Source organism: Saimiri boliviensis, chromosome 9, assembly GCF_048565385.1.
Source record: "Saimiri boliviensis isolate mSaiBol1 chromosome 9, mSaiBol1.pri, whole genome shotgun sequence".
Taxonomy (NCBI): domain Eukaryota; kingdom Metazoa; phylum Chordata; class Mammalia; order Primates; family Cebidae; genus Saimiri; species Saimiri boliviensis.
The window spans coordinates 19,714,729-19,731,316 of NC_133457.1; the positions used below are offsets into that span (position 1 = coordinate 19,714,729).

At 41.3% G+C, this 16,588-nt stretch overlaps 1 protein-coding gene across 5 annotated transcripts in view; it reads left to right on the top strand.

The window, feature by feature from the left end:
* The window catches only part of KCNAB1 (potassium voltage-gated channel subfamily A regulatory beta subunit 1), a 352,698-nt gene that overhangs the window by 266,552 nt on the left and 69,558 nt on the right, over nucleotides 1-16,588 (top strand). For all 5 annotated transcript variants that reach the window (XM_074405544.1, XM_074405546.1, XM_003925001.4 and 2 more), the window contains one exon: nucleotides 15,448-15,485. In XM_074405544.1, coding sequence (XP_074261645.1) covers nucleotides 15,448-15,485 — 38 coding nt within the window. The remainder of the gene's footprint in view (nucleotides 1-15,447; nucleotides 15,486-16,588) is intronic.

The following is a 16,588-nucleotide window of genomic DNA, read 5'->3' on the forward strand; positions in this document are numbered from 1 at the left end:
ATATTGGAGAGTACAGGACAAGTGAACCATACAGAAAGTCTCAGATTTGGGATAGCTTGATGGGAGGACAGGGGTTGCCAGTTGGCTTGACACTTGAAGGGAGAAGTCAAGTGGATGGGAAGGGCAAGAGTTTTAAGACAGGAAGCAGTGCAAGCAATGACAACTCCAAAAGGAGGCTCCACCAAGGTGAGGCACTTGGGGAAACGAATCACATGTATAGCATATTATGAGTACAAGGTATTGGGGAACAAACAGCAAGAAATGAGCTTGGAAAGAAAGCTGGCCTGATTATAGGAACCCTTGTTTGCCTTGCTAAGCCATTTAGCTTTTGTCCTCTCTGTCTCTGAAGGCCCCAGGTCTCAACAAACACTTGGGGGTTAAGGAGGAGCAAAGGCTCCCTCTCTCTCCACCCTCTTCTTTCCATCTGCCACAGCTTCCATCAAAGAAGCTCCATTTATTCTTCATACTATTATTATTATTTTTAAAATAGACTGTGTTTTAGTGCAGTTTTAGGTTCACAACAGAACTGAGAAAAAAGTACAAGGAGTTCCCATACACTCCTATCCCCAAACATGCCTAACCTCCCTCATTATCAGCATCCTTCCCCAGAGTGGCATGTTTGTTGCCAGTGATGAACCTACAGTGCCACAACATTATCACCGAAGGTCCATAGTTTAGGGTTCACTGTTGGTTTTGACAAATGAATAATGACTTGTATCTACCAGTATAGTATCATACAGAATAGTTTCACTGCTCTAAAAATCCTCTATGCCCTGCCTATTCATCTGTCCCTCTCCTCTAACGCCTGGAAATTACTATCTTTTTCTGTCTGCATAGTTTTGCCTTTTCCAGAATGTCATATAATTTAATCATATAGTATGTAGTCTATTCAAATTGGCTTATTTCAGTTAGTAATATGCATTCAAGTTTCTTTCATGTCTTTTCATAGTTTGATAATTCATTTCTTTTTAGTACTTTGGGAAAAAAATTTATCCTATGCCAAAAACAGTTATCAAAACCTTGCTCGAGCTTGTGTTAAGCCATTGAAAACCTTGGGTCAGGAATAGGACGTGATCAAAGTTATTAGAAACAACATGAAGACTATAACAGAGGCAACATGGCTGAGGCTGGAGATCGGGAAATTAATTAGGAGTGGATGATAAGGCAGTGGTATGAAAGATGCAGAGGAAGGAAGTGATTAGGAGGAAGAATAAACAGAACTGGTGATCTCTGGATGCAGAATAGGAGGTCTTCCTGAGTGGAGGAGGATGCCCAGACTCCTGGTTAGGGCATGGGGGTGGATGAGCTGAAATCACAGAGACAGAAGACACAGGAGGGAGTTGTGAGGGCAGACGGCACTGTTGGGGAATAGTGACCAAAGATCCTGTAACCGCCCAGCTTCAGACATCTAGAGAACAAGGGGAACTGTGTGGAGATCTCTAGGCTGGAAATATAGACCCAGGAACTTCTCACAGTGGTGAACCTATGATTGTCATTGAAACCACCTGGAAACACAAAGGACTGAGGTATTTGTACAGGTTTAGAATAACTGCCTCTTGGAGTCTACCTGATTGTATGCTCCCTAAGAACAGGGACTGCCTATTTTTTCTACACTCTGATTGCACCTTTAGCAGATTGCGGTATCTGGCTAATAGTGGGTATTCAAAAATATGTTTGAATGAATGAATGGATAGATGATCAGTTGTTAAGAAATGACTAAAGGTCCATTGAGTAGTTTCGAGGATCCAGCTGAAGTCAGAAATCATGAATTGCTGAGGTCCAGCCCAGTTCTTTGGCTTCCTCCAGTGGTGTATCAATGAAGAGGCAGTAGTATGGAGCAGGGAGTGGAGACAGAGAGAGGCCCAGCAACAGGGATTGTCCTAAAAGAGGGTTTGAGTCCAGGGAACCTACCACATACACAGGTGGGGTCTAGGCTGGGTTTGGGGCCCAGAGCCGTTTCCTCAGGGCTCTTGCTTCTACAGTTGAAAACGGGCATCTGCCCACACTGAGTTGCTCTAGAAAGTCTCACATTAGGAACAGTAGGCCAGTCCAATTCACCCCATGGGAGGTAACACACCACAGCATCCAGTTCGTCTGTTGTCTGTGTGTGCTTGAAAGGGCTGACTTTACCTTGCAACATTCACTGTGGAATGGGCATGCTTCCTAGCAGGAAAGTCGCCGGCAAGAAAAAAGGCACATCATGGTTAACTTGATGTGTCAACTTGACTGAGCCATGGAATGTCCAGATATTTAGTCAAACTTTATTCTGTGTACTCCTATGAGATGTTTTGGAATGAGACCAACATTTGAACCTATAGACTGAGTAAAGCCAATTGCCCTCCCTAATGTGGGTAGCCCTTTTCTAATCAGTTGAAGACCTGAATCAGTTGAAGGCATTTTTACCTCCTGTGAATAAGAGGGAACTCCTGCCTGATGATTTCAAGCTGGGACTTTGATCTTTTCTTGCCTCCAGACTCAAACTGAAACATCAGCTCTTCTTGGATGTTGAAGCCTGACAGCTTTAGAGTAGAACTGTACCATCAGCTCCTTTGAATCTATAACTTGCCAACTGCCGATCTTGGAATTTCTTGGCCTCCATGATCACATGAGCCAATTCCTTATAATACATCTCTCTCTGTCTCGCTATACATACACACACATCCTGTTGGTTCTGTTTCTCTGGAGAACCCCAAAGAGTGATTTTGTTGATTTTTTTTTCAAAACATCACACAAGTGTATGTGGCTAACTAAACAGAGTCAGGTATTTGTAAGTGATATAGGTAGGAAGATATGGAAAACCCAAATGAGGAGTAATGTGGTCACTTGCTCATTTTTCAGCTAAGTACATATTGAACCTAATGTAAAATACCATCATCCAAATGGAGGTTTCCTGGGCTGTTGGTGGGTCAAGAGGACATTTTATGCAGCCCTGCCAAATAGAGTTTGATCTGGATCTAAGCAGTGAAGAAGAGAAAGAACACCCCCATGCCTTTGGGGCCCTGTTTCACACATCCTCAAGGCTTTAATTCCTAGGGACTGCAAACTCATTCTGAGGAAATGTTCTGTGTCCTTTTAGGCAGTTGCTTCATGCTTTGTCCTTGAGGAAATAAAGTCATAAAGTAAAATACTTTACACCTTGGGGAACTTATATGAGTCTCTCAAACAGTGTTTCTTCCCAACTCTGGCTGCACGCTGGAATTACCTGTTTAATTAAAAATTCAGATAATCTGTCTCTACGTAGACCTTTTGAATAAGAAGCTCCATGTGCATGTGTTTTTAAAATGCTGCTCTGATGTTTCTGAGGCATTATCAGAGTTGGAATACATTGTCCTATTCAGATGGAAGGAGATAGAAAAATGTGTGAACTGATGTCTAGTGTGCCCAGTGCCAGCAGCCATGATTCTTATCTATGTGGTAGTTTCCGCTCCCAGATCTAGGCCTTGGAGCTGACCCGAGGCATTCCAACTGGACTGGAAAGGCTCCACGGAGGAGAATCTGCCCTCCTCAGGGCTGGCCTCAGGGCAGGTGGGTTGAGCTGGCTTTCCCGCCATTCACTTCCTGCCATCTGGGGGCCAGTCTTGCCTTATGCTCCTCCCTAACCAAGAGAACTTTCTAGAGCAAAAGCAGTAAATCTTAAGAATAAACTGTGTGGGCTTCTTTTTAATGCATTCATATGTGCAGAATGTAGTCCTGGCTCATCTCCCTCTTAGTGATGCTCTCACTGCACTAAATATTTTGACACTAGGAGAACACGACATTAAATATTTAACACGGATGGTATTATTTTTATGACACCCTTCGTGATTCCCATTCTTGTTGCTTAGGCAGATATAAACTAGCCAGCTCACCTATTATAACAACATAAAAGCAGCAATAATAAATATTTATGAAGTGCCTCCTAGGACACTTGAGAGGTGGTTTTAAAATGCAAGTTTTCCCTTAAAGAGTTTACCAATTTTTCTGCGTAACACAGAGTGAACTATCTTAACTCCAAAATATGCATAGAATTTAAATGGTGTATGAATATTAAACATACAAGAGTGTTTTAAGCATGTCACTCTTTCTGGAAAGTCTAACTTGAATAAATATTGTGATGCATACACATTAAAAATGAGCAGGCATTTGTATTTTCCAAAGTTGTCTAAAAATATTTTTTCCTCATTTTCTACTTTTATGGATAAAATTCTTCTTAAGAATTGCTGACAAGTGGTTGCCCTCTGAATCACCAGGGACTGCTGGCCACATGGCTTTTCCTCTGCTCACAGGAGTCTATTAGAAGTGAAGATATAGCTTAGGTAAGAATGTGGCAATCTGATATTTCATATGCTGTCAGAGTTGAGGCTTAGGGGAGAACCCAAGGAGAGAAAATAGAAAAGTCGTTACACAAAGGGCTCTATTCAACAAGCCGGGTGTGCAAACAAACCATATGCACACATGCATACACACCTCATCCCTCTCCGAGCAGCCGCAAAGGGATAAGTAGCCCTCATTAGCCAACTTGTGATTCAAAAATAAAATGAATGGCTTCAAAACCATTAGTATCGGGGGGATCAAAGGTCCTCTCCAGTCCCAGATGTGGGCAATTTGCTGAAATTAATCATTTACAAAGACGATCTCACTAAAGATTGCCACAGTCATGAGAGGGAGAATTAGTCCCTGCAGTCACCAGCTCCTTTATGGGAAAACAGGGTTAGGAAGAGGTGATGTATCTTGTTCAAGGCCAGTGGTAGAGACGGTTGCCTCCCCCATTTCCTACCCCTCCCTGCTCCACTAGCAGTCTTGTTCCTTACGGCGCATCTACTTCCAGCCTCCAAGCACACACAACCACTGCTGTCACCCACATCTCTTCATGTCCTGAACTTCCACTTCCTCCTTGAAATGAGAATGGCTGCACCAAATGGGTAGGGCCCCTTGCGTCTCTCACATTCAGGCAACAGGCAGGAGACATCATGATGAGGTTCAGCACGACTCTGGGTTGGCAGCTGGGCAAAAATGTCTTTACTTTTGAACTAGAAAATGTTAGAACCTAAATGACTCCTGGCATCCGTCTCCAGAGTTAGGGTAGACAATGACCTATCAAAGCTCCACAGACAGAATGGGGGCCAGAATCTATGTCTTTTGGCCCACAATCAGGTGTGCTTTCTCCGTGAGAAATTTCAAAGTAAAGATGCAATTGAGTGCAGGCATTTTGGTTTTTGTGTGGATACCATCAATGAAGCACCTAATACCTGCCTTCCCCTCCTTTGTGCGCTGCCCTAAAGGCTTCATGAAGTCCCCATAGCTCCTGTATCCCAAGCAGCAAGCAGCCTAAGGCACAACTTGTGTATATACAAATCTATTCATACTGTTTACCTTGGGTTTGTCTTGTGCATTCTACATTTATGTAAAGATTATTTTTCTAAATTCTATGCAGCATAAAAACACAAGCGAAAGCTTTATAATTTCAATCAATAATGCAATTAAGCTTCTCTAACAGTGAGGCAAAAACCGGAGAAACCATTTGGCTGCTGTCCGCCAGTGGGAAGGGTTGTGCCTCTGGTATGCCCAGGTGAGGAGAGCACAGGGTTGCAGGCAGCCACCTCTGAAAGTGCAGCGTACATGCCTGAATGTCCCTTCATGAGCCAACACACTGAGGATGACTGTGCAGACATTCATAGGAATGCCTTAAGGGCCTCAGCTGGACGAAGAAGGAATAAAGTCTCAGTTCTTTTCAGGTCTATTGAGTATGAATGAATCAGAAACCTTCCACAGTAAGCGAACAGAAAACCCAGCCCAAAGCAAGCCAAAACATCAGCTCTAGCAAAAACACAAATTTCTAGGCTCACATGGAAGAATTTTTAGGTTCACCTGGGCAGTGGACCCATATGGGTTTTATCCAGAGATTAAACTATGAATTCTGTGAGCTCCAGGTTGGTTCTGTTCTCAAGCTGCCCCGGAATTAGCAAGAGGGCTGCAGTGGCTTCAAGCCTCACGTCGCATTGACTCTGGTTGGTTTGTGTATCCTTCCCTGAGCCAATCACCCAAGACTTCAGTCTCTCAAGACCCACCCAGATGCTGGGGTACTTTATATCCACCCAAATTGCATTCTGGGAGTAGGAAAAGGATTTGTTCTCAAAAGAAAGTTAAATAACTCTTACCTAAAGAGGGGAAATAGTGACTGATGCAGTAAGCAGATGACCACCATGAAGAGTTAAGAAGAAAATACATTCCTGGATCTGGAATGCCTTCTCCACTTATTTTAGCTTATCTGAGCCCTTTCTATGTCATTGGTAGCCATAGTTGAAAACTGAAATTCTCCCAGCCTTTTCTAGGGCATGAGGTATGCTCAGAGTTTTGTGAGTCAACTCAATTTGCCTAATTGACAAAATTTTCCATTGCAGAGTAAATATACAGCTTTGCTTTTTAAATATAATCTCTCCTTTCTTTGTTTTTAATAATCTCAAAGTATTAGTGAGACCTAAGGCTCATTTACAAATAAAAGCTTCATCCTAACACCTGGATGATGAAAATATGCAAAGAAGGACCTTCATGAGAGAGAAGCAGAAAATATCCTCAATACTCATTTCATATCTGACAACAAATTAAAATTAGAGGAGAAAGAGGCTACCAATACATAATTATAGGAAATGGGTGATGAGGTAATGAGCAGTGGCTAAACTGGAGCTGACAGTCTAACCATGGGAATTTATTTAGCTGAAGAAAAGGAAAAAGGACCTGACTTGGTTCTGTGGCTGGAATTAGCTTCATTTTTCTTCATAGTCTCTTACTTTGCCTCCTTTCCCGTATCTCCACCTTATACTTGACAATAGCCTTTACTTTGACTGTTGCTGAGCTGTTTCTTTTGGTGGCAATGACTGTTACTGCTATCTGAAGAATAGAGGACACAGGACTGGTCTTGAGACATGCTGCTAGAGGTGACCTTCTGTCTGACTTTGTTAACCTGCTGCCACCATCCTCGGGGTAAGAGGGAGAAGCACAGCAGCCTCTCCCCACAACATTTTCAGTGCCTCCCAGGAAGAGCTGGTTGGCTGTCCTGGCCCTGCTGATGGATTTGCTGCCTCAGATGTCACCTGTGTCTCAGTTTTTGAACTCTTAGACACTGCCACTGACTCAGTCATCCATATAAAGCATGGCCAGGCATTCTTTCTGTCAATCATTCATGTGTTCATATATTTCACAAAGATGCAGTAGACGCGGTGCTGGGGAGACAGGGAGAAAAGACACACAGGTGCCTGTCCTCACACAGACTAGCGGGTGGAGGAGACCTGGGTCTCGGGATGGATCAGATCCTTGGGCTATGTGCCCCCAAAGGACACCCTGCATTTTTAGCTTGTGTTTGCTGGTGATTACTTTTTTAGCCTAACTTATTTCCTGCTAGATTATCAGTTCAGAACACATGCCTAGAACAGAGAAGAAGGTTCTCAATATATACCCATTTATGGAATGACAAATGAATGAATGAATGCAGCACCACACAGTAAGTACTCTGAAGGACGTATGAAATGTCATGGAAACACGTGCAAAGGCTGCCTAAGCTAGGATTGAGGGAGGTCATGGAAGGCTTCCTGGAGGAAGAGCAGTAAAGGATAGGGTAGGAAGGGGCCAGGTCAAGGAGAACACAAGGAAAAGAACAGTTAAACACGAATGTGATAGAGATAAAGAGTCAGAGAGATAGAGGTACGAGACACAGAAATGGCCCAGATGAGGAAGTGACCACCTCTTTTGGGGGAGTAGGGGAAAGTGCTGCTGGAAGCCACCTGATGCTGAAGGATGAATAGCAACCCGTCAGCTTGATAAGGGAAAGAAAGCCACAGGCATATCATGTTAAATGTTCTACTCACCCCTCACTCAGGTTTTGGCTTGACTGTTACTTTCCTGAACATTCAAGTCTGGGCTAGAGGCTTCCTACAGGTTCCCATCACAGTCCCCCTTACCAGTATTTTGCCCTGTGGTTGTGATTATTTCCGTATTTGCCTGCCCTACCACTGGATTGAGAGTTATAGGAAAAAGAGACCATTACTATCATTTGCCATTTTGACACCACCGTCTGGCATGGTTCTGGGGGAACACTGGGGCTTAATAAATATTTTCTAAGTGAATTAATACATACATTTCAGGAAGAGGAGAAGCATGGAAGCCTCAATTAGCATGGCCTGGAGAGGGAAACATATGGGAGAGAAAATGGTAAAAGAGGAGCTCAGAAACATTACAAAAAGCACCGAAGCCATGTCACAAAGCTTGGCGTTTATCTGTTGTGTGACTGGGAGTCATGAAAACATTTAACTGCAGGAGTCACTTGGCCAGATGCATTTTAGGAAGCTCATCCTGGCCACAGTGCAGATAGCAAGGTGAAGAGGGTTGAGAACAGAGGCAGGGAGACGGGCTCAATGACTTGAGAATTCTCATTTTTACAGAAGATTAAATGTAGCAATACATCAATTGCCCACTCACTGTAAGCCCAGTTCATCATACTGTGAACATATACAGACAGTCCATACAGAAGGTATATCAGGACAGTAAGATAAATGAAGCTTGATCAAACTGGCAAAAGCAGGTAGAGAAAATACCAAAGGAAATGCTTTCAAAAGCATAAAATAACATATCAGAAAAAGATCTGTAATATAGGTGTCAACCTAGTAAACTACAAAGTTTCTGAGATTGGGTGGGGAAAAAATGCTAGTTTCTAGAGATTTTCTGTAATGAAAAAGGCAAAGATAAATAGAAAATTTAAAAATGGGCAAAGAGACAAAGGAAAGAAGAAAAGGAAATCAAAATTGGGATGTAAAATTAATATGAAATAAACAAAGTAGCATTCAAGGCAAAGAAAAGACATAGTAATGAGAGGTGATAACTGGTGGAGTGAAGTCCCTGAGAAAGGGGAAGAAGCAGGGATCCAGAGGATAAGTGGAAAAATCAGCCTTGGATAGAAGGGACACACTTCCACAGTGGCAGGAAGAAAGGAGGAGATGATGGTACTGTTTTAGTTTATATTCTCTTTGAAGCAGGCTCTGAAACAAGGATTTGAAGACAGGTAGTTTGAAGATTTTTGAGATATGAGATTGGAAAGGGAAGCTGATAAAGGGTGTATAGTCAAGTCAGTACTGGTGTGGGTAACTGAAGCTGGAATTCCCCTGGGGACTCTGGAGCCAGTGTGGAATGCACACTGACCTGAGAGCGAGGGAGGTGGAGTGTTTCCATAGCAGAGAGGTGTCAAGCACCTGGAAACCCCAGGGGAAACGGGCAGGTCACCAATTGTGTCTCCTTTGGGTCAGATAGTAGATATGGCAAGAAGTAGAGGAGGTTATAGTTTGTCTTCTTTTATTTTCTTTGTGAAGCAGAGGGTGCTGTTACCTGCTGAGGCTAAAGGAAGTGGAAATAGGACCTGAGGTTGAGAAAAGTGGGGCAGGTTTGAAATGCACACATTGGAGAAAACTGACTAGAAAGCAGGACTGTTGGGAGTCTACAAGGGACTAGAGACAAAGAATTTACAATGTGTCTGTCTCTATCATTTGTTATTTTCTCCAGCACAGCTCAGGACCTTGGTAATAGGGGATGAGCAGCCAGTCAGATTTACAAGGATGTGGCTTTTTGTTAGGCAGGTGCAATGAAAGGAGAGTGAATCAATGGACTTGAGAATAAAGCAAGAGAACCTTCTAAGTGGTGAACCACATCATCTGGCTACCCTGACCCTCCTGGATAAGGAAGAAATTGAAGACAGAGATTAGATAGAAGAGAAGGCAAAGAGTCTGAAGTCAGAGTATGTGAGGAGAATGTACAAGATCTGCAAGAGTGAGATTCTAGTATGTGGAGGTTAATGACCAGATCTTACATATATAAATATGTTTGGAATTAAATAAGGCACACCTTAACCCAAGTTCTGTTGTGTGCATGCTCAGTTATATTTTTCATGGCAGCTTTGCCATCTTCTAGCATTTCTGCCCCATCAACATTTTCTTGTGTTCCATCTAATATTCAATGTCTGTCTTTATTTCATTTTATTTTAGTTCTGGGGTGCATGTGCAGGATGTGCAATTTTGTTACACAGGTAAATGTGTGCCTTGGTGGTTTGCTGCACCTATCAACTCATCATCTAGGTATTAAGCCCAGCATGCATTAGCTATTTTTCCTGATGTTCTCCCTACCCCTGCCTGCCTCCAAAAGGCCCCAGCGTATGTTGTTATCCTCCCTGTATCCATGTATTCTCATGTTCAGCACCTACTTATGAGTGAGGACATATGGTGTTTGGTTTTCTATTCCTGCGTTAGTTTGCTGAGGATGATGGCTTTCAGCTCTATCCATGTCCCTGAAAAGGACATAAACTCATCCTTCTTTATGGCTGCATAGTATTCCATGGTGTATATGTGCCACATTTTCTTTATCCAGTTTATCACCGATGGGCATTTGGGTTGGCTCTATGTCTTTGCTATTGTGAATAGGGCTTCAATGAACATATATATGCATGTGTCTTTATAATAGAATAATTTATATTCCTTTGCATATATACCCAGTAATGGGATTGCTGGGTCAAATGGTATTTCTGGTTCTAGGTCTTTGAGGAATCGCCACACTGTCTTCCTCAATGGTTGAACTAATTTACATTCCCACCAACTGTGTAAAAGTGTTCCGATTTCTCTGTAGCCTCATCAGCATCTGCTGTTTCTTGACGTTTTGATAATGGCCATTCTAACTGCCATGAAATGGTATCTCATTGTGCTTTGATTCGCATTTTTCTTTTCTTTTCTTTTCTTTTTTTTTTTTTCGAGACAGAGTTTCGCTCTTGTTACCCAGGCTGGAGTGCAATGGCACAATCTCAGCTCACCGCAACCTCTTCTAAATAACATCCCACTAATTTGAGATTACACAGTGAAATAATTGTATGCTATCCTAGGTCTCAGGAAAACATGTTCTCATTAGAGGCAGAAAAATGGTTAAGAAAACTGTCACAAAGGGTTTTTGAAAATCATATTAACTAACAAGTCATTTTAGTTCTTCTGGAGTAGAACTCAGTAGAAAATACAATCATAGAAACAAAGTTCTTCTGTCTAGAAGGCTGTCGCCCAATTTCTCTCCAGCAGGAAAGGATGTGTCGTATCTGTGAGAGGCAACTCCTCCTCAGGGGTGGTCGATGGACCCCACCTACACTGGGCCACCTACCCACCTCCTTGCTAGAGGCATTTCAGCCAAGGAGAAAGACTTTCCCTTGGCTTTTTCCAATGGAGGGGCATAGCTGTGTGGGTACCCAAGGATAGGGAGAAATATTTCAATCATCTAGAGACTAGAAGAGCTAAAGATTATTGATGAGCATTATTCATTTCTCTATAAATCATAATAAAGATGTTTGTTTGGTAGGAAATTATCAAGATTAAAACCTTCAAGATTAATAACAGACAAAAACGCAATGTAATTCAATTTAACCAACACTTACTGACCATGTACTAAGAACCCACTTCTATTCTAGGGCTGTGGAGATGCAAAGACGAATAAAATAAAAGTGTAGCCCTCAGACAGCTTACTTTCTAGTAAAATATATAAACTCTATAAACAAATAGCTAGAAACAAATGAATAGCAAGTTTCAAAAGGGCCAGGGAGGTAGGTATCCTGAACAAAATAAGCTGAATATAAAAATGACAAACTCCCAGAAAGCAAACAGTTTATTCTTACTAAGTTATGGTATAGGTATACAACAAAGTAAATATATATAATATTGATATGCTATTTTATATTACATTTTAAAAACTAATTGAAAAGGGAAAACAGTCATTGCTATATCTTTATTTCATAATTCATTACTGCTTTAATTTGGAATCAGAAACCTCACATCTTTCCTTCTGTACCAAACCATGTTTCAAGCCCTGTATTTTTCACTGTGATGTACAGAACGCAGCTTTAAACACTTAAGCCAGGAGGGTGGTTGGTAGCTTTTTTTCAGATTAATTTTGGAGTAGAGTTGCTCCTAAACATAGGCTCTTCCTAACATGGGTGGAGTACTGTCAATGGTTCTTATATCTAGAATCACCACTTCCAAAATGTGTGTACAATCTTGGCTTTCAGCATTGTTCTACTTAGACTTGACATAGACATCAGTACCATTTCTGCACTACAGTTTGATAATGTCAAATCATAGCCCAACATAGATACTATCAGAAAATACAAAAAGTAAGCTACATAATGTTAGTTTATTTTCATGAAGTTTGAAGTCTGAGAATATTTTTAGAATTTGGTCTTCAATCGCATTTTAAGAGAATAAATTTTAGGCTTTAATTTTCATTTCTGGAAAATGATTGCAATGTAGGAAAGTAGATGACATTATTCTTTTACAAATGAATTTCCCAAAACGTTCACTTCATCAGGACTGAGAGAAGCTCACAGATGAAACATTTGTATAATACTTGTGACTGTACCTATAGAAAAATAGTCAAAAGGTATAGATAAGTTGTAGAGTCATCAAAAAGCTTAGGACTTTGGGCTAATCTTCACTGCTAAGCAGAGATAGGGCTATCCCCTGTGATGACGTTAACAGTTAAAAAAATCTCTTCTGAACCACAGTGCAAGTAAGCCAGCATATTCATTAAGTAAATGTTGACCTGGTTTTGCTCAAAGACATAGAACAATAGCCAATTTGTGGTATTAATTACTGAATCCATGGCTTCTCCCATTTTAGCTTTGTGCCCAAAGCAATTTCTGATGAATGAGGAAAGTAATGGACTTAGGGATAGTGTCCCTACAAAATAGTGCCACCTCTGGGCTGTTGCTTGACAGGCCTGACATTAACTCCACCCATCCTGAGAGCTCCATCCGTAGTAACACTTGGTGACTTGGACCAGTGCATTCTACATCCAAATGGTCTGAGACCTTTTTCATAACACAGTCAGCCATTTCCTGATGTTTTGCCTTTCATGGGCTCTTTGTCCTGAAGTTTTTTGACCCCTTCAAAATTCTCACCACACCACAAATAAATATAGTTAACAGTGTGCTGTTCTTTATATCTGTGTTCTCATTTGCTGCAAGAGAAAATGCCAGCCATAAATTAACTGGACCTGAAAGTTCTCAATCTTATTTTTAACATACCAAGCTACAAAGTTGCTCGTTAGATTAACATTTACAAATGGCTGTTGAGGGTCTGGACACATAATTTCTGCAGCATTCAAAATAGACTCTTTTATAAACTGTGTTGTCTGTAAAAAGGATTTGATGCCCAGGCAATTTTTTCACTTAATAAAGAACTGTATTTCACAGCAGCTGGCTGATTTTATTCTCATTCAAAAACAAATGCTGCCATTTCTTCAGTCCATTACATTTTCTAACATCCGTCTTTTCTGTGTACCATTCAAGGCTGATTTTTTTTAATGGTGCCTTAAGACGTAATTTTTCTTTGCAAACATTCTTTGTTTTGATACTCTTCCCATCCACCGCCCCCCACCAAAAAATGGTGTGGTCCTATTTTTTCTTATAATAATTGTTTTTTGGAGATGCACAAGTTCATTTTCCTCTTCTTTTTACAGTAAGAAAAATATCAATAAACACGTGGTAAGAGGCAACTACTCTTTGATTTCAGTGCTGGGAATACAACAGGAAGACGTGGAGGCTTTAATTAACTGAAAGGGCACAGTCCTTTTATTTAGGGACTGTATACCTCATGAGAACATCAGCCCTTCACTGTCAAAGGAAGCTGGAAATCAAAACATTTTAAGAAAAATCTTCTAATTGTTTAAATATTGGTAACTTATTCAAAATGTATTAAAATACCAAGTGAATCAACACCATTCTAATCAAGCAAAACAAGTCCACAAGCTGAGTGCCCCCTGTGGGCTGCCCATCTGCAACTTCTGGATATGCAGAGCATAACAGTAAAACGATTTATACCGTACTTTTGTTTTAGTACCTGAGAAGTAAGAGAAAAGGTACAATTATACCAACATATTCATATGGAGTATGAAATCCAAATGCCATATTTAATTTGGAAATGGTCTAATAAGTCGGTGTGATGTGGTGAAAAGGGTACCCTCCTTGAAGCCAGTCATGTTTGGGGAATCCTGGGTATTTCACTTATCAAGTTGGTTAATCTTTGATTCCTCATCTGGAAATAAGGATAAAGTGATTTGATAAGTTTGTCAAAATGATTAGAAATAAAAATATGAAAATTTCTTAGTATACTGACTGGCATTTGGAAAGTGTTCCATAAATTACAGCTAGGACTGTTATTATGAAATGCAAAATATGCATTTTCAACGACATTTCTTAGTATGCCCCCCAAATATCACTATGCCCAGGCCCTGCTGCCCTCACTCCTGCCATCTCTCCCTCTGCTCCCATGGTTCATCTCATGGCCTGATGGTGTAGGCCCCTGCTCATCAGCACTCTCTGGAGTTTCCCACCTCCTTCCCTGGCCCATGCTCTTGCCTCTCCCTAGAATGTCTGTCCCTTTCTCCTTCATTCAGTTAACTCCTATGAGACTTAACCTAGCTGTCACCTCTTTGAGGAAGTCTTCCTTGCATGCCACTACCCTACAATCTAAATGGAGCACTCCCTTCTTTCTGCCTTGCATTCACCTCAGTCACAGCATTTGTCAAATGGTCTTATAAACCGTGAGCTCCTGAGAGACAGGAACTGAGTCAATCATCTCACTGTCCCTTGCACGTGGGTGCAATCCTGGATCCAAAGAATTCATTCCCTCCTTTGGGAAAGGAAGGGAATAAATCCTCCTTTTAGGAGGATCTATCCATAAAAGGACGGAATGAATAACTGAGGTGACTGGAGACCAGCATAGCAAGGGCCCACTCCACTTCAGCTTTCCTTCTGCTTTACAAAGTTTCAAACATCTTTGGCTGCTGAGTGAGTGTTTCTCCCCTTGCCTTCCCAAACCTTTCTCCTGCTGCTGTCTCCACTCTCACCCCAAAGCAATGGAGATTTCTGTTCTGGAATGGCAGGTCATAACAGAGAAGGTACATAAGTGATACCTCCTAAGAGTCTTGTAAGTGGGAACTGGAAAGACATCTGAGAGGGTTTCTTTTGAAAAGTAATAATGGATAAAAAATAGAGCCCCTGTTTTAAGGCAAAGAAGGGGAGAACCATAACCATAACCCACTTTCACTTTCAGAACATGTAGCTTCTTAGCTCAGTGGGAGCAAGAATGCATCTTGTACTCTGGCATCCATGGTCCTATAGCAGAAGAGAAAGCATCTTTTAGCATAGGGCTGCCAATAGCATGTATGGTGGCTTTGAGTAAAGAAAGACACCCCTTCTCCAGAGGGAGTCAGACCCCTTCTGGAATACTTAGTGAGAGGGAGACAGACTAGACTGCAACCCAAATGTGCCCCTCATCCAGGTACCTTTGTGAACTACTCATACAACCTACTGAGGTAGCCCCAAGGTAAGAATTTCCTCTTATTATGCACAGTATTAGAAAAATGATGATGAATAATATGAAAATATTTATTCTTTTCTAGGAACATGGGTGACATTTGGAGGTCAAATTTCAGATGAGGTAAGTTACCTTTGGCCTCTATTATGCTGATGAAAGAAAATGCAGAGAGTGCTATATAGCAGGAATCCTCTTCCTGGGACCCTGACATTCTACAGGGATAAGGTTTAAATCACAGGAAATGGTTAAACTGACTCAGAGATTATTGTCAATTTTATTTTGCCTGTTGTATTTTTTACATTTAGATTATTAATAGCCCTTGAAGCTGTACATTATTTACGCAGGTTGAACAGCTAGAGAATGAAACAATTTGGAATAAATATTAGTCACTTTATTGAAAGATTGTATGACTGCTATGTGGTTTTGCTTTATTCATTTGTTTATTTTTAGCTTCAACTAGGATGACTGACTGGTCTCAGTTTGCACAGAAGTTTTTCAATTGTAGTACTGAAAGCCCACATTGCAGAAACCCTCTAAGTCCTGGGAAAATGGACAGTTGGTCATCTGCCTTGGGCAACTTAATCTAAGCTCTCTGATCCTCAGTTCATACTACAAAAAATGAGATGATAATGCTAACCCTGATGGTCTGTTGAAAGGATGAACACATCATGCTTGTCAGATGTTTATGTAGCCATCTGACTAGTAGGTAGCAGACCCTCAATAAATGCAGCTATGATAATTTTATTTATCATAAAAGTTTTAGATTATCATTTACACAGTTAAAACACTACTTACCAAAGTGATATTTTTATCATTTCCTATAAGGAATACATTCATGGAATAAGTGAGGTATGCAGGCATTGAGCACCAAGAACTCCCTCTGATCCTTGAACACCATTGAGCACCAAGAACTCCCTCTGGAATGGCAGGTCATTCCATGACCTGCCATTCCAGAACAGAAATCTCCATTGCTTTGGGGTGAGAGTGGAGACAGCAGCAGGAGAAAGGTTTGGGAAGGCAAGGGGAGAAACATTCACTCAGCAGCCAAAGATGTTTGAAACTTTGTAAAGCAGAAGGAAAGCTGAAGTGGAGTGGGCCCTTGCTGTGCTGGTCTCCAGTCACCTCAGAGTCCCTCTGATCCTTCCTTGTCTACCTTCAGGAAGAGTCAGGGATAGTGTATCTGAGTAGGTGCACTGAGTGGGATCCAGTCCCACTCTACCTTTGAC